Source organism: Erythrolamprus reginae, chromosome 6, assembly GCF_031021105.1.
Source record: "Erythrolamprus reginae isolate rEryReg1 chromosome 6, rEryReg1.hap1, whole genome shotgun sequence".
Classification (NCBI taxonomy): domain Eukaryota; kingdom Metazoa; phylum Chordata; class Lepidosauria; order Squamata; family Dipsadidae; genus Erythrolamprus; species Erythrolamprus reginae.
This window is the reverse complement of record NC_091955.1, coordinates 45,459,081-45,480,537: the sequence shown is the minus strand read 5'-3', so window position 1 is coordinate 45,480,537 and position 21,457 is coordinate 45,459,081. Positions and strand designations below refer to the sequence as shown.

The 21,457-nt window shown below is 42.2% G+C and overlaps 1 protein-coding gene across 3 annotated transcripts in view; it reads right to left on the bottom strand.

Annotated features, from left to right (window-relative positions):
* Positions 1-3,257: 3,257 nt before the first annotated feature.
* RAP1B (RAP1B, member of RAS oncogene family) overlaps positions 3,258-21,457 on the bottom strand; it is a 37,512-nt gene continuing 19,312 nt past the window's right edge. For all 3 annotated transcript variants that reach the window (XM_070755667.1, XM_070755671.1, XM_070755672.1), the window contains 6 exons: positions 20,083-20,151; positions 19,530-19,586; positions 16,488-16,628; positions 14,377-14,520; positions 13,403-13,518; positions 3,258-4,499 (listed from right to left, as the gene is read on the bottom strand). In XM_070755667.1, the coding sequence (XP_070611768.1) occupies positions 13,432-13,518; positions 14,377-14,520; positions 16,488-16,628; positions 19,530-19,586; positions 20,083-20,151 (498 nt within the window). In that variant the 3' untranslated portion in view covers positions 3,258-4,499; positions 13,403-13,431. The remainder of the gene's footprint in view (positions 4,500-13,402; positions 13,519-14,376; positions 14,521-16,487; positions 16,629-19,529; positions 19,587-20,082; positions 20,152-21,457) is intronic.

Genomic DNA, 21,457 nt, shown 5'->3' with positions numbered 1-21,457 from the left:
CGCGTATCATGCTGCCTTGATTGCATCAGCGGAATGCCGCCCGGCTGCTGTTTAGGGTGACCTGCTCCCTTCTTAACCAGGGGGGAGTTTGGGAGCCCTTACAGAGTAGTGCCGAGGATTTTAACACGTTTTTCGCTGATAAAATTGCTCGGACTCGGGTGGACCTCGACTCCAATTGGATAACAGAGTCGACTGACGAGTCAGTCGAGATGACTGGGGCCCGTACTTGTCCATCTGTCTGGGAAGAGTTTGATCTGGTGACACCTGATGAAGTGGACAAGGCCATTGGAACTGTGAGTTCCGCCACCTGCTTACTGGATCCATGTTTCTCCTGGCTGGTCTTGGCCAGCAGGGAGGTGACGCGGAGCCGGGTCCAGGAGATTGTCAATGCTTCTTTGGGGAGGGGGTCCGTTCCGGATCCCTACAAGGAGGCACTTGTGTGCCCCCTCCTCAAGAAGCCTTCCCTGGACCCAGCCATTCTTAACAACTATCAGCCAGTCTCCAACCTTCCCTTTATGGGGAAGGTTGTTGAGAAGGTGGTGGCGCTCCAGCTCCAGCGGTCCTTGGAAGAAGCCGATTATCTAGCCCCTCAGCAGTCAGGATTCAGGCCCGGCTAAAGCACGGAAACTGCTTTGGTCACATTGATGGATGATCTCTCGCGGGCCCGGGACAGGGGTTTATCCTCTGTCCTGGTGCTTCTCGACCTCTCAGTGGCTTTCGATACCATCAACCATGGTATCCTTCTGCGCCGGCTGGAGGGTTTGGGAGTGGGAGGCACTGTTCTCCGGTGGTTCTCCTCCTACCTCTCCGGTCAATTGCAGTCGGTGTTAGTGAGGGGTCAGTGGTCGACCTCTAGGCTTCTCCCTTGTGAGATGCCTCAGGGGTCGGTCCTCTCCCCCCTGCTATTTAACATCTACATGAAACCACTGGGCGAGATCATCCAAGGGCATGGGGTGAGGTATCATCAGTACGCGGATGATACCCAGTTGTACATCTTCACTCCATGTCCAGTCAATGAAACAGTCGATGTGATGTGCCGGTGCCTGGAGGCTGTTGGGGTCTGGATGGGTGTCAACAGATTCAAACTCAACCCTGATAAGACGGAGTGGCTGTGGGTTTTGCTTCCCAGGGACAATTCCATCTGTCCATCCATCACCCTGGGGGGAAATCATTGACCCACTCAGAGAAGGTCCACAACTTGTGCGTCCTCCTCGAACCACAGCTCACATTAGAGAAACATCTTTCAGCTGTGGCGAGGGAGGCGTTTGCCCAGGTTCGCCTGGTGCATCAGTTGCGGCCCTATTTGGATTGGGAGTCACTGCTCACAGTCACTCATGCCCTCATCAATGTCATTTGGCAGGACCCAGGGGAAGAGCCTTCTCTGTGGCGGCTCTGACCCTCTGGAACCAGCTCCCTCCAGAGATCAGAATTACCCCCACCCTCCTTGCCTTTTGTAAGCTCCTTAAAACCCATCTCTGTCATCAGCATGAGTTGAGATATTCCTTTCTCCCCAGGCCTATACAATTTATGCATGGTATGTTTGTGTGTATGTTTGGTTTTTTTAATAAGGGTTTTTAGTCATTTTAAATATTAGATTTGTCATATGCTGTTTTATTATTGTTGTTAGCCGCCCCGAGTCTGTGGAGGCATACAAATCTAATAAACAAATAAAATGACTAGAAATAACTTAGATAAAATAATGAAGGCTAATATGAGAATCATAACAATAGTTCAAGAAAATTAAACAAATGAGTATTTTTTCCTGTGGGGCATTTGGTTATGACAAAACAGAAAAACATGAATGACAAATAAGATCAAAAATGGTGAAGAAGCAATATGGCTTAAAATTAAAAGATAAGAGAAAAAATAACTATCCTGGTAAATTAAGCTAATAGCAATCAATTTGGGGGGGGGGGGAATTAATTGGTAGAAATCCCAGAGGACAAAATTTTTCTTTTTTTTTCCTTTTAGAAGCAATACAAATAAAATATACCTGGAATAAAATGTCATATATATAAAGAATTTATGAATGGTTTATTAAAATGTATAATCATGTATTTAATGTATTATTGTTAATATCGGAAGGTATATGGACTTATGTATGGATTGATAAAGGAAAAATAAAAAAATATTTTGCAAAAAAAGAGAAACAAACAGAACTGTATTTAGGATGAAAGAAGGGAAATGACAGGAAGAAATGAGGAAAATAAATATGATAAAGATCTAGTTATGCATTCTCTCCTTTCTAGGGCAAGAGAGAAAATCAACCTATTATTTATTTATTATTTGATTTATTTATTGGATTCGTATGCCGCCCCTCTCCGTGGACTCGGGGTAGCTAACAACAGTGATAAAAACAGAATGTAAAAATCCAATGTAAAAAAATGTGAGAATATACAATTATGTTGATTTCTTCAGTAACCAGCCATGGAATATTCACATTTCTCAGTGGATACAGATTAAATTCTGCAGAATTTCTATTGAAATAAATCATAGGTACCTTTAGTAATATAAAGTCATGATTATGTTAGATATATGTATAGGCAGTGGGAGATCCTTCAAATATTTATACTACTATTCCCACGTTTCATCACTAGCTATACTGCCTTGCAGTGTTCCCTCTAATTTTTTTGGGGGGTGGGCGGAAAAGTATCGTGTCTGAGCGGCAGTCCCTTCGGGACTGGGCCGCACAGAAATAATAAACAAACAAACAAACAAACAAATAAAAAACCCACCCTGTTTTGCCTCAGAGAATTTCAAAATAAAATACTGTACTGTGTGTCTATAACAGTGAGCTCATAATAGGGCAACTCTATCAATATCAAAATGCCACTTAAATAGTTGAGCTAGTTTCAAACTAGATTTTGATTTTCTTTCTCTCTTCCTTACTCCCATTCTTTTTCTTTCTCTTTTCCTTCCTCTCTTTTTTCTATCTGTTTCTCTCTCTTCCTCTCTCTGTCCTTCCCTCTCACTCTTTCCCTCTCGACTTCTGGGCAGGTTTGGAAAACTCTGAGTTGATGATGATTTTTAAGTGAGCGATTGCTCACTGCTCAGCTTAGAGGGAACTATGCTGCCTTGTGCTTGTGGAGTTAAGATACTAGTTGGGGGCTACGAATTGGGTCAGTGGTAAAAGAGGTTGGAGATGTATAAATCTGACTTAGATTCTTTATAGAATAAATTCTGCTCTTTGTATCATGTTAACATTTTGTTAATGAGATCATTAAAACATTACACAAAACAATCTGTTACAGAACAGGTAGTTGTAATGCAAGCCCTTGCATGTCAATCCAAATTTATTGAACTACTGATGCTAAGTCATACAAAATTGCACCACTTTTAATTAAGGCTTTTAGTTTACATTTGGCCACCTCAAAGCAGTTGTAACATTAGGTTGTCAATTTAAATACTGTGGCTCCCTGTTGGATTTTACACGCAATCTTTACACCCGAACAATGCATACAAAGCAACAAGGCATTGTTAAATAAATCTGCAAAAAGGTAATTACTGCAACTTAGGCCTTGGGACCAATTACACATGATTAAAATTACTTCCCACATTCACATCCACAGTACTCGTCCATTTAACATCTCAACCAAAATGTTACACATGTAAAACAATTACTAACAGGCAAAAGTACTAAACCTGTATATTTGGTATTGCAAATACACTTATGCATGAGCAAGCAAGGGTATTCACAGTGAGAATCTACAGCTGCAGAAGCCCAAAAATGATTTACAAAAAATTGTTAAATCATTAAAAAATTGTTTTAAAATATACACTTCTTGTTGTAGACCCCCACTGTACACACAACTATAAACATTGTTCCCTATGTAAACAAGGAAAAGGAAACATACGATAAAAGGTTGAAAAATCTGGACATTTCCTTCCCAACAGATATTAAAGGCAATGTCTTTAGAGAGACATTATACTGAAAGGACTCATTTTAAAGACACTAGTTCACTGTCTCCACAGGTTTTTTTTATCCTAAAATTAAAAAACTATATAGCTGTTGTGTTAATCAAAGCGCTTTTGTACAATACAATGATGATCCTGTTTTCCTTTTTAAAAAAGTTACAATAAGCTACAAATACCAATGAAGCAAAGTTATCTGGAGTAGTCTATATAGGAGCTCTTTGGACTTTCTTTTATTATGCTAAAATAGTGGTGCTTTTATGATTTACATTATTGTACTCTCCAAAAGGAAGTATGGGGTTTGTTGCAGTATACAGTACAGGTTTCATACATGTACAACATTGGTAGATGAACAATGTCTCTCACTGGTAATACTGGATGTAGGCTCTGGTTTTACCAGTTGTATACACTTAGATTATGTATACGTAAAAATCTCTTGACACTGGAAAGTGATTAGAATGTGCAAACTGATGTAGCTGTCATCCATTTTATAAGGGTACCACCACAGGAAAGTCCATTTAAGATGTTGGTAGTTTTAATAAAGTTGGAATGCTGGCACTGTTGTAGTCGGCAACAGTTCTTCAGACCTGTGACAAAGTCAAACAGAGAATTAGTTGCTACATTTACCTAAATAGTTAAAGAGAACTCCTGTTCTTAAATTTTCAAAAGCATTAGTTTTATTTGTATAACATGGATTACACAAAATGAATGAACAGGAAGATAGTATGAGATAATGAGCCGAGGTGGTGCAGTGGATAGAGTGCAGTAGTGCAGGCCACTAAAGCTGATTGCTAGATCTACAGATCAACGGTTCAAATCTCATCACTGGCTCAAGGTTGACTCAGCCTTCCATCCTTCCGAGGTGGGTAAAATCAGGACCCGGATTGTGGGGGCAATATGCTGGCTCTGTTAAAAAGTGCTAACATATAAGTTGCCCTGAGTCTAAGGAGAAAGGCGGCATTAAAAATTGAATAAATAAACAAATAGTAATGAAGCTTATTTAATTAACAGAAGAGTAAAAGTGCACAGAACGTAAGCACTTCCAAGCTTAATAGGTCTGGATAAAGAACTGGAAATCAAATAAAAATATTGTTTTGGCTTGTGCTGTAACTTAAGAACAAACAACTGCTGGTTAAATTAGAAGATGTTACTATTTCAAGATAATGTAGCAAGCATGGTACAATAATATTTATTCAACTTTGAAAACTTCAGGAGATAATTATAAAACCCAGGAATTGTGAGCTGCTTTGAAATATTTAACTGCTCGGTAAAATACGATTTTAAATAAAATGCTGCTCTACTTCAATCAACAAAAATAATTTGTCAAATGAGGCACGAAGGGGGATTCTACTCCATATTACACTGCATCTTACATTATTAATATCTGTTCTAGAGTTTGTTGGGGTGTCAGAAAGACAGAGGAGAGAAAGTACAGTATTCTCCACTGCTTCTGGAAGGAGAGTCCAGGATGGGTTAACCCTCAATCTTATTGGTTGAGACTGAGTTATAAATTAACATGTTAATTAGGCACCGCCCCTTGCCTGCCCCCAAGGGTTCAGTTTTTAAAACTCAGTCATTGGAATGAGACCTATGAGTTTTTGCTTAGTTATTTAATGTGATAATTAAGTACATTAAAATGAATATTTTTACTAACATGTTTTCTTTCTCCTTTCTACTTTACTGTTTTTCAGATGCAGTTGCCAAGTAGGGGTCTCTGCCCTCAGTGGGCACCACCCCCATCGTTTGTCCCTGTGGAACCTCTTCCCTCAGAGGGTACCGTTTCGAAGGGGGACTCAGCCTCAGGTCCCTGACCTCAGCGGTCAGACCTGGCTGCAGCCGAAGGTGGGGGGGTCCGCCCCCCCCACTGGGAGGCTGTTTGGAGGAGCTGGAAGGTCGAAGCTTCCCTTCCAGGCTGCCTAAGAGCGGATCGCCGCATAACGCCGCTACCGCCATCGTTCGCCGCCAGCCGATCAGCTGTTCGGCGCTAGGAGCGGATCGCCGCCGGAACGGCCGCTGCGGCCGCCGCCATTCGAGGCAGAGCCAGGGCCAAGGAATAAGGCCCCTTGTTGCAAGAGGCGCGCGCGCGCGCGCGCGCGCTGAGGACCATATGTTCGGCGGCCTCATTAACCAGCCTCCCATATGATCGGCGGCTCCCCGGGCTACAGGGGATCGATCGGCCGCCGCGGCTGCAGGCTTTTCGGCTCGGGGACCTCAGGTTCTCTGATAGCCGCCGGGGGATGAAGGGCAACGGCGATTGCCGCCCTCACTACTCGCGCCCGCCATTTTGGATTACATCTCGGGCCGCGTAACGGTTACTGCCGCCATTTTTTTGGAGAAAATTGGCGGGAACCCCCCCCCTGCCTCCTCACTCTCCTCATAGTCCTCCTATCAGGTTGGAGGAATGGCATGAGTGGGTGGAGTCTTCGTGGGCAAAGACCGTTCGCCATTTTGTGGAAGGAGAAAAAGCCTCGGTCGGTAGTTTTTACTTCACCGCAGAGCTGTGTTTGGTCAATTGCCTTGTTTCCTGCAAAGGATTATTCTGTGAGTACCATGGAGCCAACTGTCCCCGGGCCAGAGAAGGTGGCATGCCCAGATGTAGTGGCTAAGGCCAAGGATAAGGCCAAATCTAAGCCCAAATCGCAGGGGACTTCCTCCTCAGCTCTCAGAGAAGCCGAAAGGAGGATTCAGGCACTCGAGCAGAGGTTGGAGACTGTTTTCCAGGCCCCTTCCCTGTCTACAGGACCTATCCCAGGCCATCTACCATCAGGAGCCTTAACACCACGCTCCATGCCTCAAGGGGATTTGTTGCCAGGCAGAGATTGGTCCCCAGATCGCCAGCTTACTCACCAGGCCCCAATGCCGGTAAACAGGCCAGGGTCTGCCAGCAATACAAGGCCTTCATGGGGTTTTTCGCCTCAAGCAACTGTAGGCCCAACTGCTTCATTCACCCCCACAGCTGCTGGACTCAGGAATCAGAGTGACACCTGGCAGAATTTATCTCCTGCCCTGCAGGAGATGATTACCAATGTATACTCACAAGGAGTAGCATCGGGGGTGCAACAATGCAGCCAACAGCCCCATCAACCAGGCCGGAATTTGTGGTCTGCACCGCCCCTTTCAGGTTTGGAGTTCTCAGAGGGAACATTACAGGAGGACAGCGACAAGGATTATGACTTGTCAGATGATGAGACAACTCCTGAGCCACCTTCAGTGGCTGGACTCTTTAAGCCTGCCTTGTTCAGGACTTTATTACACAAGGCAAAACTAGCGGTGGATCTCCCCGGTCCTGCAAAAGCCGCTGAAACACCAAGGTCAACTATCCTACTGACAGAACCCAAACCTGAAACAGACCATATCCCGGCACCAGATATATTTATACAAAACGCCAAAAGACCATGGCAGCAGCCAGCGGCAGCTCAAGGCCCTTCAGCGTTGGAACGCAAATTCTATACCTGTGATGAAGAGCTGGAGAATCTACTCCAATTTCCACCAATTGACCACCCAGTGGTAAACCTGGTGTCTAATGCCATGGTTCCTGCTGAGTCCGGGGATAATTTGAAACCCGAGGACAGGAAAGCGGAGATCCTGCTCCGGAAATCGCATGCCATGTCTGGATGGGGCTTTCGAGCAGCGGCCGCTGCTTCCTTCTTCAATAGGGCTTCCATAGCATGGATTGAAGAAATGATGTCAAAACTGGGACCGGAAGATGGTAGGCTGCGGCAGGACTTGAGTAAACTGCTAGCCGCAGCGGAGTTTTCGGCTGACGCTACTCTCCACGCCGCCAAATTTTCAGCGAGAGGGATGGCCACAACGCTTTCATCCAGACGCCTGTTGTGGCTAAGGAACTGGCAGGCTGACACCAAATCCAAGTGGCGCCTGGCCTCCTCCCCTTTCCGCGGCGCTGACCTCTTCGGGGAGGTGCTGGATAAAGTCCTTATTGAAGATAAGGATAAGAGGAAGGTTCTCCCCAGGTCCAACAGGCGGCAGGACAGGCGGTCTACACCGTACAACAGACGCCAGTCCTTTCGTTGGGACAACTCCTCTGGATCAGGCCACAACCAGCGGCCATACTCGCAGGGCCGATTCAACCAGCCCTCCTCCTTTCGAAATGACCGGTCAGGGTTCCAAGACAGAACCAGAGGATATCAGCAGGCTAGACGCCCATTTAGAGGCACTAGCCAGAGGGGCTTCAAACGCCCCAAATGACTTCCAAGACGGCCAACCATTAGGAGGGAAGCTCCGCCTTTACAGCTCATTCTGGCGAGCCACCTCCTCGGACAAATGGGCTATAGCCACGGTGTCGCGAGGCCTCAGATTAGAGTTCCTTCAGCCCCCGCCCAACCGTTTCATCCAGTGCCCAACACCTCGAGACCCTGCCAAGAGTCAGGAGTTGTTTCAAGAGATAACGCACCTTTTGCGTATACAGGCCATAGAGCCGGTACCGCAGAACGACTGGAGAACCGGTTTCTACTCAATGATCTTTACTGTGCCAAAATCATCGGGAGGTTGCCGTTTGATCCTGAATTTGAAGCAACTAAACCTGTACATTCTGTACAGGAAATTCAGGATGCACTCGTTGCAGACCATCCTGACGGCAATACGCCTCCAGGACTTTTTAACATCACTGGACCTGAAGGAGGCGTACCTGCATGTACCGATTTATCCTCCTCATCGACGGTTCCTACGTTTTTGTGTCGAGGGCGTACACTACCAATACAAGGCCATGCCATTCGGCCTTTCTTCAGCGCCCCGCACATTCACCAAGCTACTGGACGTCCTCACGGCGAGCCTGCGCGCACAATCGGTGCGTCTAATGGCCTATTTGGACGACATCGTGATCTTGTCCAAATCACGTGCCCAGGCTCAACAAGATCTCGCCCTGACGATGAGGACCTTGACGGAGCACGGCTTTACCATCAATGTGCCCAAGAGTCAGCTGATTCCATCTACCACGCTCCTACATCTGGGCTCCATCATCGACACGACTTCGTGCATGGTGTACCTCTCCCCGGAGAGAAGGAAGAACATAAGGGCTCTCATCTCATCCGTCCGGAGAGACAAACGGTCATCTCTGGCCTTTTTGTCCAAGGTGCTGGGGACCTTGGTCTCTTGCATCGGGATAATTCCGTGGGCCAGACACCACATTCGGAGCCTTCAATGGTTTCTACTGCCAGCCCAGAAGGTTCGGACCAGCCATTCCACCATGCGGGTTCGTCTTCCAAAGGAGGTAAAGGACTCTCTAGCGTGGTGGGTCTCCCCAGCCTTGTGCCGTGGACTATCGTTCAGCACGCACGACCTAGTCACTCTAACTACAGACGCCAGTCTCTCGGGTTGGGGAGCGCATATTGGCCAACAGTGCGCGCAAGGCCTCTGGTCCAGGGAGGACCTCAACCCGGTAAACATAAACTTTCTGGAGCTCAGGGCAGTTTTCCTGGCTCTACAGCACTTTGTTCCTTTTCTTCAAAACAAACATGTTCTGGTCCTGACGGACAACATCGCGACCAAGGCCTACCTCAACCATCAGGGGGGTACGAGGTCGCGACGTCTCATGCAGGAAGCCTCGGCCCTTTTCACCTGGGCCGAGAGGAATCTGGCATCATTATCAGCGGAGCACATCGCGGGGGTCGACAATACTCAGGCCGATTGGCTGAGCAGGACCACTCTCGACCCGACAGAATGGAAACTGGATTCGCGATTGTTCCAAAGAATCACGGAGATTTTCGGTACGCCTCTGGTGGACATGTTCGCGACACACACCAATGCGCAGCTCCCCAGATTTTACACCCGTTTCCCTTCGCCCAGGGCGGAGGGAGTAGATGCTCTCACCTCCCGCTGGCCACAGGGTCTCCTCTACGCCTACCCGCCGACGAAGATTCTACCAAAGGTGGTGGACAAGATTTTGCGGGAGAGGGCAGAGGTGATTCTGGTCGCTCCGTACTGGCCACGCAGACCGTGGTTTTCGGATCTAGTGTCTCTTTCAACATCCCCACCGTGGAGGATCCCGGACAGAGAGATATCCCTCAGCCAGGGATCGGTCAATCATCCGGAACCCCAGTGGTTTCAACTGACCGTCTGGAGATTGAGCGGAACAGGTTGAGGGGACATCATTTACCTGATGACATCATCTCAACGATACAGGCGGCTCGACGACCATCCACCTCGAGAATATACCAGGCCACCTGGTCAGCCTTCTGTAAGTTCTGCCAGGAGAACAGTACTGACACGGAGGCGGCTTCGGTGTTGCAGGTATTGGGGTTCCTCCAGGCGGGTCTGGATCGGGGATTAGCCCCCAATACCCTCCGGAGACAAGTTGCAGCCTTGTCCACAATTATTAGAACAGGGGAGCAGAGATCCTTATCTTTCCATCCTTGGGTCAAGGACTTCCTTAAGGGCGCTGCGAACACTCATCCTCCCACAATCCATCGTTTTCCATCGTGGGACCTGTCGTTAGTGTTAAATGCATTGACTGGTCCACCGTTCGAGCCATTGAGGTCCATACCACTTAGGTTCTTAACGATTAAGACAGCCTTCCTGGTGGCTGTGACCTCGGCTAGGAGGGTTTCAGACATCTCTGCGCTCTCTGTACGTTCTGATCTTTGTATATTTTATCCTGACAGGCTAGTCCTACGGTTAGATCCAGCGTTCCTGCCCAAGATTAACTCTTTATTCCACAGGAAGCAGGAGATAGTGTTGCCTGATTTTTGTGCTGGTGGGAATCATCCGTTAGAACTCAGGTGGCACAAACTGGATGTCAGGAGAGCCGTAAAAATTTATATTCGACGGACAGAGCCATTTAGGCGGTCCGAAAGGATGTTTATTTCTTTTTCACAGACTAAATCAGGGCTTGGGGTTTCCCCCAAGTCAATCAGTCGCTGGATTCGTGAGTGTATTGCTGAAGCCTACGAAACCACCACTCAGACTTTACCTCAGGGGATCACTGCTCATTCCACTCGCAGTGCAGCCACTTCAGCAGCCTGGAGGACCCAGGCTTCGGCTGAGGATATATGCCGGGCAGCAACGTGGTCTGCGCCTTCTACTTTCATCCGGCATTACAAACTGGACACGTATGCCTCAGCTGAGGCTTCCTTTGGGAGAAGAGTTTTGCAGACGGTTTGTTCTACTGTTAATCCCTGAATCTGCACTCTCCCACCCTTGGACTAGAACTGGGGCATATCCCATCCTGGACTCTCCTTCCAGAAGCAGTGGAGAAGAACCGTTGTACCTACCTGAACGGTCTTCTCGATGCTCTGGAAGGAGAGTCCAGACCCACCCAAGTAATCGTTTGATTCAAGGGATTTGGGTTGTGTTTTGTCTAATCGTTATGTTTCATAAGGGTTCAATAAAATTGTGTTGGATATTAATGACTTCGTTTTTTAAAACTGAACCCTTGGGGGCAGGCAAGGGGCGGTGCCTAATTAACATGTTAATTTATAACTCAGTCTCAACCAATAAGATTGAGGGTTAACCCATCCTGGACTCTCCTTCCAGAGCATCGAGAAGACCGTTCAGGTAGGTACAACGGTTCTTTCTGTTCCAGGGAAGTCCACTAGTCGGTTACTAGATATCACCCAATTGTGTGTTTTAGTTATTTTATAGCTGCTAAATTTTCTACTAATAATAAATTAATCTTATTTTCTGAGCATTAGTCTCTGTTCATCTTAGTGATGCCTAATAACAAAATGGTATCACTCTCATATAAGCAATCCTTACAAAGTTAAGCAAATTATTTTAGTGAAAATGCTTATGGTTCATTGAACATCAAATAGATGTATATTTTTTAAAGGATGAAATTAAAGAAACAGGCCCAGGAAAATTTCCAAAAGTATTTAAATCCAAGTGGTTTTACCATTAAAGATGTGTGTAAAATGGAAACATCAACATGAGATTCACTTCAAATTATACTTTTTAGTACTGAATTTTCACCAAGCTTTTAGTATACTAAAGATATTTTGAAGCATTCAAAACATGTAACACATTTTGAAAATTAAGTAATTATTAGGATGTACTTTATTCATTATGAGTAATAAAAAAGAATTAATTAGAAATGGATGTTTTAAATGAATCTAATTATGAAAAAAAATCTACTTGTTCGCACAACCTAGAAACCTTTAGCTTCTAAGTATCGGTATTTGGTATAACTTTGGTATACCTTTGGTATAACTTTGGTGGAGTGTTCCTTAACAGATTATTCCAGCATTAAAAGGGATATTCTGAATATTCTGAGGCCTGTTTCCAAACCAGAGTGTTTCTAGAAGGCTAATCTGTGAGAGAAAACCTTTTGAATTATGAGAATATCTTTATTTTGGAGGTCCCTTTATTCCCTGGGGGAAAACTAGTCGTGAACACAAGATTTCAATGGTCCAACATTTGGAAAATGGAACAATAATCTGATTTAGAGAATACTGAAATGAATTACAAGACAAGAATGTTTAAAATCTTGTAGCTCAAGACACTTCTTTTGTGCTAGTTTGCCAGCATAAGGAAATAGGACGGTGGCTGAGGAATTTTGGGAGTTGAAGTCCATACATCTTAAAGTTGCTTAAAGTTTAGAACAGGGATCTCACAACCTTGGCAACTTTAAGACTTGTGAACTTCAACTCCCAGAATTCCCCAGAGTAGATGGTGGCTGAGAAAGTTACCCTCTTTGTTCTTACCCAGAACCTATCCATTTTTCAAACATGGCCTTCCGAATACCACACAATGTGAGATTCTACTCAAAAGTGGTTATTCCTGTAAATTTTTGTTTTTAATTTACTTAAATGTTTATTTATACTTATAGATAATATCTGTACTGTTATTTAAACATTTATGGTTATAGATATAGTGATTCTGCGAAGGCATCCCAAAACATTTTTTATTTTTCACTGTTGTTAATTATTAGATAGAATACAAGATATGCATCTTGCTAAATCTATGTATTCGTATATATGGTTTGTGCAGGCAGCAAAAATGTTCCGATTGGATTTGGTATTTTCATCCACCTATCAAGGACATGAAATAGGCAGATGTTCATGTTTGATGAAGTTAGAGGTACCATTGCAGTGTAAGCTGTTTCGAGTAAAGCTCCTTTTGGCAATTGACTGATGGTGAATTTGTCAATGCTGCTGACATTCAAGTGATGCTGCAGTTGTTTTGGAATTGCAATGAAGGTGCCTATTATTATAGGTACTACCTTTCGTTCTTTCGTCACACTCGTTCTATTTCTGGTTTTTGAATTATCTTCTCCCATTCTTTCTCTTTATTCTGCTGTCTACAGGTATTGCCAAGTCCTCTTTCCAGTTTGTCTTCCTTATCAACAACTGAAAGTCTGGGATATTATGTGGCAGAAGCCTGTCGGTTTGAATTCCAAAGTCCCAGAGCATTTTAGCTTATCTTCTATGACTGTCTGTATTTTATGTCCCACCAGTACTTAAATAAATTGATAGACTATTTTATAATTTACCACTAGAAATAACTTTTATAGTAGGCTATGCTCCACTTGCAATCTTACCTGGCTCAGTGCTACAGTACATACATGTATTAAAGTAACTGACATGATGACTTTTTGCGTGCTTTTCCAGGCACAGGAGTTTTTCTGTTAATTTGTCGCACAAGGTCATAAAAGATCTGTAAAGAAGAATTAATTTCATTTAATATAGAAGTTAAATCCTGTTATACATATTTTGTAATGCGGGGATCATCAATCTATGGGTCATAGTCTATTTACAACCGGGCCACATTAGTGACAGGTCGGTGTGCCTGCACAAAGCCTGACTTATGCAAATAGCAGGCACTGGTGCTTGCAGTCCACTAAAGCAGGCGCTGAGTGCTGGTGCTTGTAGCTTCACTCACCCAAGCAGTGTGTGGGCATGCCTGCTGCTCACACAAATAAAGCTGTGTGTACATATGTGGATGCGTGCCTGCCTCTCACACAAAACCATCAATCAAAACCACCAATGCATCACTTGCACAACTATGAAATTCTAAATGTTGCAGAAGAAGGGAATAACCTACTATAAAACTATATAGCACTGTATTACAATGATACTTATTTGAGAAATTTATTTTCAAGATATTTAGTTATCAATTGTATGCCGTTCCAAATATTCCTCCCAGATAAAACCAACTAGGCAAAAGTGATTTCTCTCTCTCTCTCATTCATTCATTCATTCATTCATAAACGCAGGCTATATAACCCCAAGTTAAACTTCTAAAAAGGGTTTACGCTAAAAGCATGTTATTAAATAAAATCTTCTTCATCGTGCTTCATTGTTCTAGTTAACCAGAATTCCCAGTCTTCACTTAAGTACTATTAAAATTAATGATTAACATAGCACATTGAATTAACCAACATTTTGAAACAAAAATGTCTTATGTTTTAAATTAGAAAGGAATATACGGCAATTAACACTCACAAATACTTTTAATGATGAGGAGGTGGGCCTTGGACAAATAAAAATATTATAAATACTTTATTCTCTTTACCTCATTAACATTTATCTTTGATTTTGCAGAAGATTCTAAAAATGCACAATTATTCCACTGCCTTGCTAAATTTTGTCCTTGTTCTTTTCCCACAACTCGTTCGTCTTCCAAGTCGCACTTATTGCCAACTAGAATCATTGGAACCTAAAATGGCAAAACAATGTCTATGTATTAAAATGATACATGATTTACTGAATTGCTATTAGATATTTGGCATTATAAAAGCAATTAAATACATTTAAAAATAAACTATTTGAGAATTAAACAGTAAAGATTATAGTAGATATAGGTTCTTGAACTGTCAGTGATGCTCACAGTAATGACAATAGAAGTTATCTCTTATTTTTCTTTCAATAAAATTAAAAAGTGTATTGTGTTTTCAATTTTCTTGATTTTAATGTATGTCATTGGACATATTTATTAACTGTAACAATGGAAAGAATATTCGACTGTGACCTCAATTTGATTGTTATTATTTAATACCTCCTGACAAATTTGTGCTTTTACTAAAAAAAGAATATTTTGACATTTCAATTAATTTAAAGGAATTTTGACATATTTGGATCTTAATGAGGAAAAAAAATTAAGTTTCGTTATCCAAATCATGAGAAATTTGGAACAAATTCTTATTTTAAAATGGTGGGAAATCGTGGGTTGAAAGGAGGGCATAAACAAAATTCAGGAATGAATAATGCTGGATGGGGCCTGAACACAAAAGTGAGCAACTAGTACAAAAGGAGGAGGTTAAATTGGTCTATTCAGACAGAATCTGTAGCAACTGAATCTCAAAACAAGCAAACATGCGTTATACAAGTTAGTTTATGAAAACCCAAATTTACATAAACTAACTACAATTTCAGTTCTGAAATTCGTGTGGCTGAAGTAACAGCCATGAGGAATGCTATCTTACATATGAGGTATCGCAGGCTAGTCTCCCGTTATAGTTCAAAAGGTTGCAGGAAGAGTGCTTGCAGGAACTTGGATTGGACCCAGGTGGGATACCTGTGAACCACTGGAGGCTTTAAATCAGTTGCTCTCTTAATGAAACTGTGCAGCATAAGCTGATGCACCAGGGAATCTAGATACCCGCATGACAACTTCTGAATCTCTTTCTATACATGTCCTTCTTGGATATAAGACTGAATCAAATCGGGGATCAGCCAGGAGAGGCATGGCAGTAAATTATAATAGATTCAATCTCTAAAAGGAAGAAGGCGAAGTCAATCCCATAGTTTGGATTCTCAGGCAATACATCAGAGAATTTCTGATGCAATGTAATTTTAAAACATCTGTAGTATCTTTCTGCAAAGAATGTTAATTGTTATATATGTTTTAATAACACGTCATATAATTTTTGGTAATCTGCTGACACAAAAGTTGAAGAGTTTTCGCAAATTAAAACAGGTAACAATGAGCAGTTTTGAATGTCCCACGGTTTATTTATGTTACACCAATGCTGGGCAAGCTATACTGACTAGTTGTTCTCCGAGTTCAATTTAAGGTGCATTTTTAAAGCATCACATACACAAGATATCTGCCACTCCCTGAGGATGCTGACTCCAACAAGTTAGATAGAGTGAGAATGTTCAGGTCTCTTCCCTGATATGCTGTTATTAGGTGAGATCTCCAAGGAGTATATTTCCTATAGCTGCCTCAACTTTCAAACAGCCTCCCATTCAAGTACTGGAGGAGACACTACCGTTTTAATTTTCTTGAATGCCTGGAAGACCTTGTTCTTCCCCAAACATTAGGTTAGATAAAGATGAGTGAGTGAGTAGGGAGTATGGGTTATCAGTTATAATGACACAGTGTTTTATTGATCATGCTATGAGCCAACTAAGATTACTGAAGAAGACTGCTATAAGATGTTTTATAAATAATAGATAAGACATTAAATAAAAACCAAGTTCAAAAGGAACTAAGATTTGCAACAAATGCCAAACACAGTTTTAAAAGTTTTTCCCCCACCTATATAAAACAAGAAAAAAGCCAAGGAAATGATCAGTCCACTAATGGGAGAAATCAGCAAGGTGACAGGTGGGGGGGGGGGAGTACTTAATATGCTCTTTACATCCATCTTCATGCAAAAGGGAAAAAAATACATTACTTACATCATCAGTGTCTTTGACTCGAAGAATTTGTTCTCGTAAATCCTGCAAATCGTTAAATGTGGATTGTGCTGTGATGGAATAAACTAAAGCAAATCCTTGACCATTTTTCATGTAGAGGTCCCTCATTGCTGTAAATTGTTCCTGTAATACAAAGAGAAATGGAGAGGTCAAAACTGGCTAGTTTGGAAAGTCAAACTGACTTGTTAAGAGTATTCTCAATCAATCACTATTATAAACATAAGCAATTATTGTTGAAATACAGATGACCAGGTAATCCTTGTTTTATAACCATTCATTTAGTCACCGTTCAAGGTTACAACAACTGAAAAGGTAACTTAGGACCATTTTTCACACTTACAACCATTGCACCCTCCCATGATAAAAATTTGTATTTTTGGCAACTGATTCATATTTATGATGACTACAGTGTCCCAGGGTCAGTGTCTCAATACTGCAATGTAAAGCATTCCCATTCCAGAAAGCCCTAGGCCTGTAGCGTGAAAGGTGGTCGCTCCAGAAACAGTGCAAACCTGCAGTCACCTTAGGAAGCCTAGCCCTGCAGGATGAAGCATAATCACCCAGGAGTGTGGGGCAAAGCTTCAAATTAGTCTGCCCTAGAAAGTCCCAGCCTAGGTCCTTAGCATGAAGCGCAGCTGTCCCAGGAAACCCCAGCAGTATGGTACAATGCTGCAATTGCCTCAGGAAGCCCCAGTCTGCAAAGTCGCAGATATCCCAGATGACTTTCACTGTCTCTTCTTCTTTCTGCGCTGCTGACGATGTGTGATCGGCCCTGCTCTGAGTGAATCACCTGCTGGCTGCCTCAGGCCTTTTTGTAGTCCTTGTTCAAACTGCACATGACCTTTCTTTCAAGTACAGTGGAACCTCAAGATACGAACCTAATTGGTTCCAGGGGGAGGTTCGTAACACGAAAGGTTCGTAAGACGAAACATTGTTTCCCATAGGAAACAATGTAAAGTCAATTAATCTGTGCAACCAAAAAAAAAAACCCGCAAAAAAAACCGCTGCCGCCCGGCTGTGACCTTTTAAAACAGCCGCGCGGCTTCCCAGCCGGGCTGGGGGGCTTCCCAGCACCCCCCGAACCCCGAACTTTTGCCGAACTTCCGGGTTCGGGGTTGGGGGGGGGTGCTGGGAAGCCCCCCAGCGTGGCTGTGACCTTTTAAAACAGCCGCACGGCTTCCCAGCTGTCTCCGAACGCCGAATGCGGAAGTTCGGCTTTGCCGTTCGGCTTCGGGAGACAGCTGGGAAGCTGCGCGGCTGTTTTAAAAGGTCACAGCCGCGCTGGGGGGCTTCCCACCCACCCCAAACTTCCGGGTTTGGGGTGGTGGTGGGAAGCCCCCCAGCGTGGCTGTGACCTTTTAAAACAGCCGCGTGGCTTCCCAGCTGTCTCCCGAAGCCGAACGCCAAAGCCGAACTTCCGCGTTCGGAGACAGCTGGGAAGCCGCGCGGCTGTTTTAAAAGGTCACAGCCGGGCTGGGGGGCTTCCCAGCAACCTCCCAAACCGAACCCGGGGTTCAGAAAAATTTTGTCTCTTCTTACGAACTTTTTTCGAGTTACGAACCGGCGTTCGGGAGGCTGCTGGGAAGCCCCGCCGCCCGGCTGTCACCTTTTAAAACAGCCGCGCGGCTTCCCAGCTGTCTCCGAACGCCGGTTCGTAACTCGAAAAAAGTTCGTAAGAAGAGGCAAAATTTTTCTGAACCCCGGGTTCATATCATGAGTTGTTCGTAAGACGAGGGGTTCGTATCTTGAGGTACCACTGTAATTCAACTTTTGAATGCTTTTTCTTCATAGATAATTATTTCTTAAGGATTTATTATAAAATGATGAAATGACATTAATCCATTGCCTAACTAGGTAGAAACAATGCCAAATTTAACATAATTGCTATACTGTACATAGATAACACTTATGTGTACCCAGGAATATAAGAATAATATATTAAGCTATTGCCAGTGTACCAAGGATTTCTCCAATTCCTTGGGCCAGTCTGGGAAATGTGACTGATGAAAAGGATAGTAGTCAAATGCTAACACTCTATGAAATATCTGAACTCTTTTTAAATGCGTACCAAGTATAAAAATAGTAGCGCAACTGAAATTTTAAATGCCAATCCAATCATCTTTCTAAACTGAAGACATAATTTGCTATAGCTTACACTTCACATTTTCTCTTTCCTCTTGAAATTAGTCTTATTTTCTAGGAATATTATTTGTATGCTTCTAACGAAATAACAGGGATAAAAATAATTTGTGTTTTCTTAAGCTACATGATATCTAAAATCAGAAATATAGTGGTACCTCTACTTAAGAACTTAATTCGTTCCCTGATCAGGTTCTTAAGTAGAAACGTTCTTAAGTAGAAGCAATTTTTCCCATAGGAATCAATATAAAAGAAAATAATGCGTGCAAACCTATTAGGAAAGAAATAAGAGCTTGGAATTTGGGTGGGAGGAGGAGGAAGAAGAGGAGGAGGACAGTCGCTGCTGAAGGAAGGTGAGGGGAATCAAAAAAATCCAAAACTTTAAGGCTAAAAAAAAAAAGAGGGACTCTTGAGGCAGCTCCCACAGAATGGAAAACATTCTGTTTGCTCTGGGCTGCCCAGAGCGAAGAGAACATTTCTTTTCTCTGGGCGCTGGCAGAGGTTTATTCCCTCTCCAAAGCGCTGAGAGAAAGGAAAATGCTTCATTCGCTCTAGACTGCCAAAACCTCTTTAAGTGCTACCTAAAGGCTCCTCTGGCAGCCCAGAAAAGCCCGAGATGGCTGGGATTAAAGGCGTAATGGCAGGAAACTGGCCGGACCTTTGTGCCGCTCTCAAATTTCCTGGGAAATTTTTCTGGGCTTAGGTTTTTAAGTAGAAAACAGTTCTTAAATAAAGGCAAATTTTTTTTGAACACCCAGTTCTTATATAGAAAAGTTCTTAAATAGAGGCGTTCTTAAGTAGAGGTACCACCGTACTGGCAAAAACGTATTACGAAAGTCTCCCATTTTATTTCATAAAATTTTACAGTAGCTTCATTTTACATACCGTTCCTGCTGTGTCTAGGATTTCAAGCATACATTGTTGTGCGTCTACTTCAACTTGCTGTCAAAAGAACAGAAGCAAATTTTAATTGAAGCCTCAATAGTTGCTTGCCTTTATTAGATATTTTATTTATTTTATTATTTATTACTTAGATTTGTATGCCGCCCCTCTCCGAAGACTCGGGGCGGCTACAGGATATATCCACTATGTATGAAGGTTTGCTCTTGGCATGTTCAAAGAAGTTGGCAAACGTTTAAAGTGTAAAGGTTTATGTAACGTGAAAGCAAAATTACTGCTACTGTTATCAAGTCCATTAATTTGTTACAGATTGTCTTACTCTTCTCTTTTCTTATACAGTACTTTGTCCAACATTATGAATTTTTAATACAATTTCCTAGTTTTTCTTGAACTCCCATTTCTTTACACTCAGTTCTTTCAATCAAAAGCTTCTGAATTCCACATTATCAGGCCATCATGCGTATTTCTTTTAAGTATTAAATCTATTTTTCTTAATATTAAGTACTAAGTACATTTATAATTTTAAAAACTCACATACCTTTCTGTAGGAATCTTCTATCGTTGGATCATATTTTTCAACAAATATTCCTTGAACGAACTGTACAGTCTACAATAAAAGGCAGTGTGTACATAAGATACACAGATTTTATTTGAAATTTCTTTAACAATACTTCAAAGGCTGGAAAGTTCATAAATTTTTTAGGACAAATAAAGCCTCAAGTTACTGTCAGTTGTTTTAAGCAGTTGACTTAGAATACTGGGTCACTAATTTAAACTCATACTGAATTACAAGCAATGCTTCAAAGGATTCCTCAGCTTTAAATAATTTGTCCTGCTAAGGTCACCTTTATTATAATTAAATTTCTATTTAAAATTCAGACAATGCCAAAATTTACATACGTACTTACAAATTACACATACGTACAAATTATAAAATTAACATATTCAAAAAGTATGAATATCAGTATCAAAAAGATACTGAAACTGAAGCCATATTTCCAAGGAAATGTTAATATTTAAGTAAGTGAAAAGACAATTCAGAATTTCAGTTAGGTCATTTATGCTTTTACCTCACACGCATCTAAGTCAGTGAATTTCCAGTGTTGCAATTGTCTGTACATTCAATTCTACAATTATTTACTATAACATATGGTGTATATAAAAAGTGTATACCGCCTGTTAAAGCCACCATTTATTCAAAGTTGTCATAACATCAGTCAATGAATGGTCGTTGAACAAGATTATCTGTACAGTGGTTATAGAAGATCTATATGCCATGTTTTTGAGATGTAAAAAAATTAGACCAAGAATTTTTTTTTACACCTTTAATGTAATTTTTAAGTTGTATAAATTCAATTGAAAAATAAACTGAATTATTTTATGGGTTAAAATAAGAATAAAAACATACAATAACATGGTTGCATAAGTGTGCACACCCTTGTATAAGAATGTGCTATATTCAGAATTAACCAATCATATTCAAACTGATGTTAAATAGTACTCAGTACACAATTGCCATCAATTAAACTGACTGTGATCAAGTCCATATAAAGTTCGGCTACTGTAGTGATATTTAAAGCAAAAGTCATAGTCTGCAAAGTACAGTACTTACAAAACACCAAAGAATCTCATTATTGGAAGATATCAGTCAGGAGAAATGTACAATAAAATTTTCAGGGCATTGGATATATCATGGAACACAATGAAGACAGTCATCAACAAGTGCAGAAAATATGGCACAATGGTGACATTATCAAGAACTGGATGTCCCTCTAAAAACAAGAAAACTGGCCTCAGAGGTTGCCAAGAGGCCTATATCAACATTAAAGTAATTGCAGGAATTTCTGGTTATGTATTACATGTGACAACAATCACCTGTATTCTTCATGTATTTGCGCTGTGGGATAGAGTAG